This window comes from Micropterus dolomieu, linkage group LG22, assembly GCF_021292245.1.
Source record: "Micropterus dolomieu isolate WLL.071019.BEF.003 ecotype Adirondacks linkage group LG22, ASM2129224v1, whole genome shotgun sequence".
NCBI lineage: Eukaryota > Metazoa > Chordata > Actinopteri > Centrarchiformes > Centrarchidae > Micropterus > Micropterus dolomieu.
Window position 1 is genome coordinate 21538554 of NC_060171.1, and position 3399 is coordinate 21541952.

At 40.7% G+C, this 3399-nt stretch overlaps 1 protein-coding gene across 1 annotated transcript in view; it reads right to left on the bottom strand.

The window, feature by feature from the left end:
- Positions 1 to 3399, bottom strand: part of unc45a (unc-45 myosin chaperone A) — a 9314-nt gene extending 5915 nt beyond the window's left edge. Inside the window, exons 1-5 of the mRNA XM_046036295.1 lie at positions 3241 to 3399; positions 2932 to 3124; positions 2323 to 2498; positions 2136 to 2225; positions 1826 to 1993 (exon numbers count right to left, since the gene is read on the bottom strand). Of these exons, the coding sequence (XP_045892251.1) occupies positions 1826 to 1993; positions 2136 to 2225; positions 2323 to 2498; positions 2932 to 3124; positions 3241 to 3285 (672 nt within the window). The 5' untranslated portion in view covers positions 3286 to 3399. The remainder of the gene's footprint in view (positions 1 to 1825; positions 1994 to 2135; positions 2226 to 2322; positions 2499 to 2931; positions 3125 to 3240) is intronic.

A 3399-nucleotide genomic window follows, 5' to 3' on the forward strand; every position in this document is an offset into this window, starting at 1 on the left:
GATTCAAGGCACCCTGTGCCAGGCGCAGCAAAGCAGCCCCAAAACATAACCGAGCCTCCTCCATGTTTCACTGTAGGTATGGTGTTCTTTTCTTTGAAAGCTTCATTTTTTCGTCTGTGAACATAGAGCTGATGTGACTTGCCAAAAAGGTCCAGTTTTGACTCATCTGTCCAAAGGACATTCTCCCAGAAGGATTGTGGCTTGCCAATATGCATTTTAGCAAATTCCAGTCTGGCTTTTTTATGTTTTTCTTTCAGAAGTGGAGTCCTCCTGGGTCTTCTTCCATCGAGCCCACTTTCGCTCAAAAAGCGACGGATGGTGCGATCAGAAACTGACGTACCTTCACCTTGGAGTTCAGCTTGTATCTCTTTGGCAGTTATCCTTGGTTCTTTTTCTACCATTCGCACTATCCTTCTGTTCAATCTGGGGTCGATTTTCCTCTTGCGGCCGCGCCCAGGGAGGTTGGCTACAGTTCCATGGACCTTAAACTTCTTAATAATATTTGCAACTGTTGTCACAGGAACATCAAGCTGCTTGGAGATGGTCTTGTAGCCTTTACCTTTACCATGCTTGTCTATTATTTTCTTTCTGATCTCCTCAGACAACTCTCTCCTTTGCTTTCTCTGGTCCATGTTCAGTGTGGTGCACACAATGATACCAAACAGCACAGTGACTACTTTTCTCCATTTAAATAGGCTGAATGACTGATTACAAGATTGGAGACATGTGTGATACTAATTAAAGAAACTAGTTAGTTTGAAATATCACTATAATCCAATTATTTATTATCTTTTCTAAGGGGTACCAACAAATGTGTCCAGGCCATTTTAGAATATCTTTGTAGAATAAGCAATAATTCATTTCTTTTCACAGCTTCTTTGCTTTATTCTATGACATACCAAAGGCATGCAAGTATACATGATAAAATAGCTTTTAATTTCATCACTTCTCAGGAGGAATGAAGCATTATTTCAATGAGCTGTAAGGGTACCAACAAATTTGAGCACGTCTGTATAAATATCTGCTGATACACTGTGCAACAACATATTTAACAATGAATGGAGACAGAAATGTATCATAATTAAAAAGGAATAAAATACAAATAAGAGGGCCAATGGGGCTTTTTTTCTATCTTTATTTAATAATTTTAGGAGTATGACCTATGAGTACGACTCATTGATTTTTAATTCAGATTTGTAATGCTTTCCCTAAAAACCTTGCCTCGTTGCAGGCGTGTTCGCTTTAATCCTTAGAGCATCCCTTACTGGTGGTTAATGTTGAACAATCTGCTAGACTATGGCTCCGGATTCTTGATGGTGACGTTTTCCCTCTAGCACACCGAAGAAAGGCTGCTGGAATATACTGTATATTAACTGTCCTTTTATTCCAAAAGTCATAATGGTAGCAAAGGAAGTGAAGATAATAAAACCTTGGAGGGTGTGAGTGGATGAACCTAGTTAAAGAGTAAGGGATGCTCGAAGAAGCAAAGCAAACGCATCCACAACGAGGCAGGAATCAGTTTATTGGTCAAGACTACGACTGGCATTCTATTGGGTAGTAAATTTCTTTTCAATCTAAGTGCACATAGGGGTTATTTGAGTGCAAGGGCAGGGTTTTGAGAGAAACCATTCATAAATGAGTGATGCTCTAAAATTGAAATACCACACTCTTGAATTAAGATAGGAAAAAAGCCATCACTATGGAAGCACTTCCTGTTTGTCTATGTTTTTCAAGAAAGAAAATACAAGTTTGCATGCCAGTCAAAATAGGACTTTAAAATGATACACTGGATAATGTGTGACAGTAAAAGGAATTGTCAACTTACTCTGGACTGATGCCCTGTGCACAACCCAACCAGGGTCCTCAGGGCAGAAAGGACAACATCCTCCTGCTTTGACTGAAGGAGTTTCTGAATCAGCTTAACTCCATCGTTACGGAATATCTGCTCAGCTCCTGCATCTTCTCGAGATAATACCACTAGATTCTGAGCAGCCTGAAATAGAAAAATGGACAGCATTATTTTGGTGTAATAAACTTTAGAGACAGATCAAGATAGAACAAATACAAATAAAACGCATTATAAAAGAGTGTCTTACAGCAGTGTAGTATGTTTCTGCCTTATGAGAGACTCTTACCTTTTGTCGATCAGAGTCTTTTGCAGACGCATCTAAGAGGAGGGAGAACATTTGCTGCACACGAGCATCTGTGGAGTTTAGTTGCACCGACTACACGGTCCAGAGAAAAGAACATAATTAGCAAGAGTTTCGTCAGGGTAATATTTCGACCACAAAAAAAACCTCCATTACCCCTCTTCCACATCACCTTTTGCTGGATCTGTGCTCCCAGCTGTCTGAGCAGATCCTGGAAGGCTTTGTTTTTGGGCTCCAGCTGGGCACACCTCTGAGCATCCAGAAAGGCCTGGTCAAGCCGACCGAGTTTCTGGAAAGCCTGAGCTCTCCGAAACCTGGCTTTCACATCGCCTGGGTCAATATCAAGAGCTGAAAAGACATGACATTCAATATAACCGTGTACATACATCCACAAATCAAGTTACAGTGAAACTTTATGCAAAGTGACTTGAAATGTTGACTTAACATACTTAAGACTTCTTCCATAAAAGATAAGACAATTGGTGGGTGCATGTCTATTGGAAGTGGTTTTCAATTAAACTGTTCACCCAATGATCTATAGATCATCGTGAGTATCTTGGGCATATCTGAAAAGAGCTGCTGTTGGGCTTTTCAAACGCAATATTTTTTGTCACCACAAAACCAAATGTCATTCAGGATCCTGGTCACAGTAAATCTTACTGCAATTGAGACTTAATTGTGTTTTGGGGTTAAGTGTCCTTTAATTTAAACAGATTAAAACGTGTATTTTTAATCAGTGATATATGAAATCTACAATATAACTGATAGCGATTTCTCCCACCTCTGGAGGCATCACCCTCTGCCTTGCTGTACTCCTCCTGTTTCAGATAGCAGGCAGACCGGTTGCGGTACAGAACAGCGCTCTCTGCTTGGCTGTCACTCAGCTTTAATGCTTTGGTGTAACAACAAACAGCGCCTTGTATGTCTCCTGCCTTGAAAAATGTGTTCCCCTCCTCCTTAAGGGCTGCAGGATCCTGGGTTAAAGAGAAAAAGTAGACGACAGACATGATGCTTCGAGGAGTATGTACCTGGACGCAATCTGCTAAACTATAAGCTAAAAAGGCTATGTAGCCCCTTGCTGTTACCTTACCTTTTCTTTTTCACTCACACTCATCTTCAAATTGCTACAGAGCATACAGCGTTACGTAGTGTGGTGAATAAGTAGTTTAATTTCACTCTGCTTGGTCACTAACAAAGCTAACTTCAGCCAAACATGTTACGTCTTGCAACGCTTCCGGGTGTCCAGGAG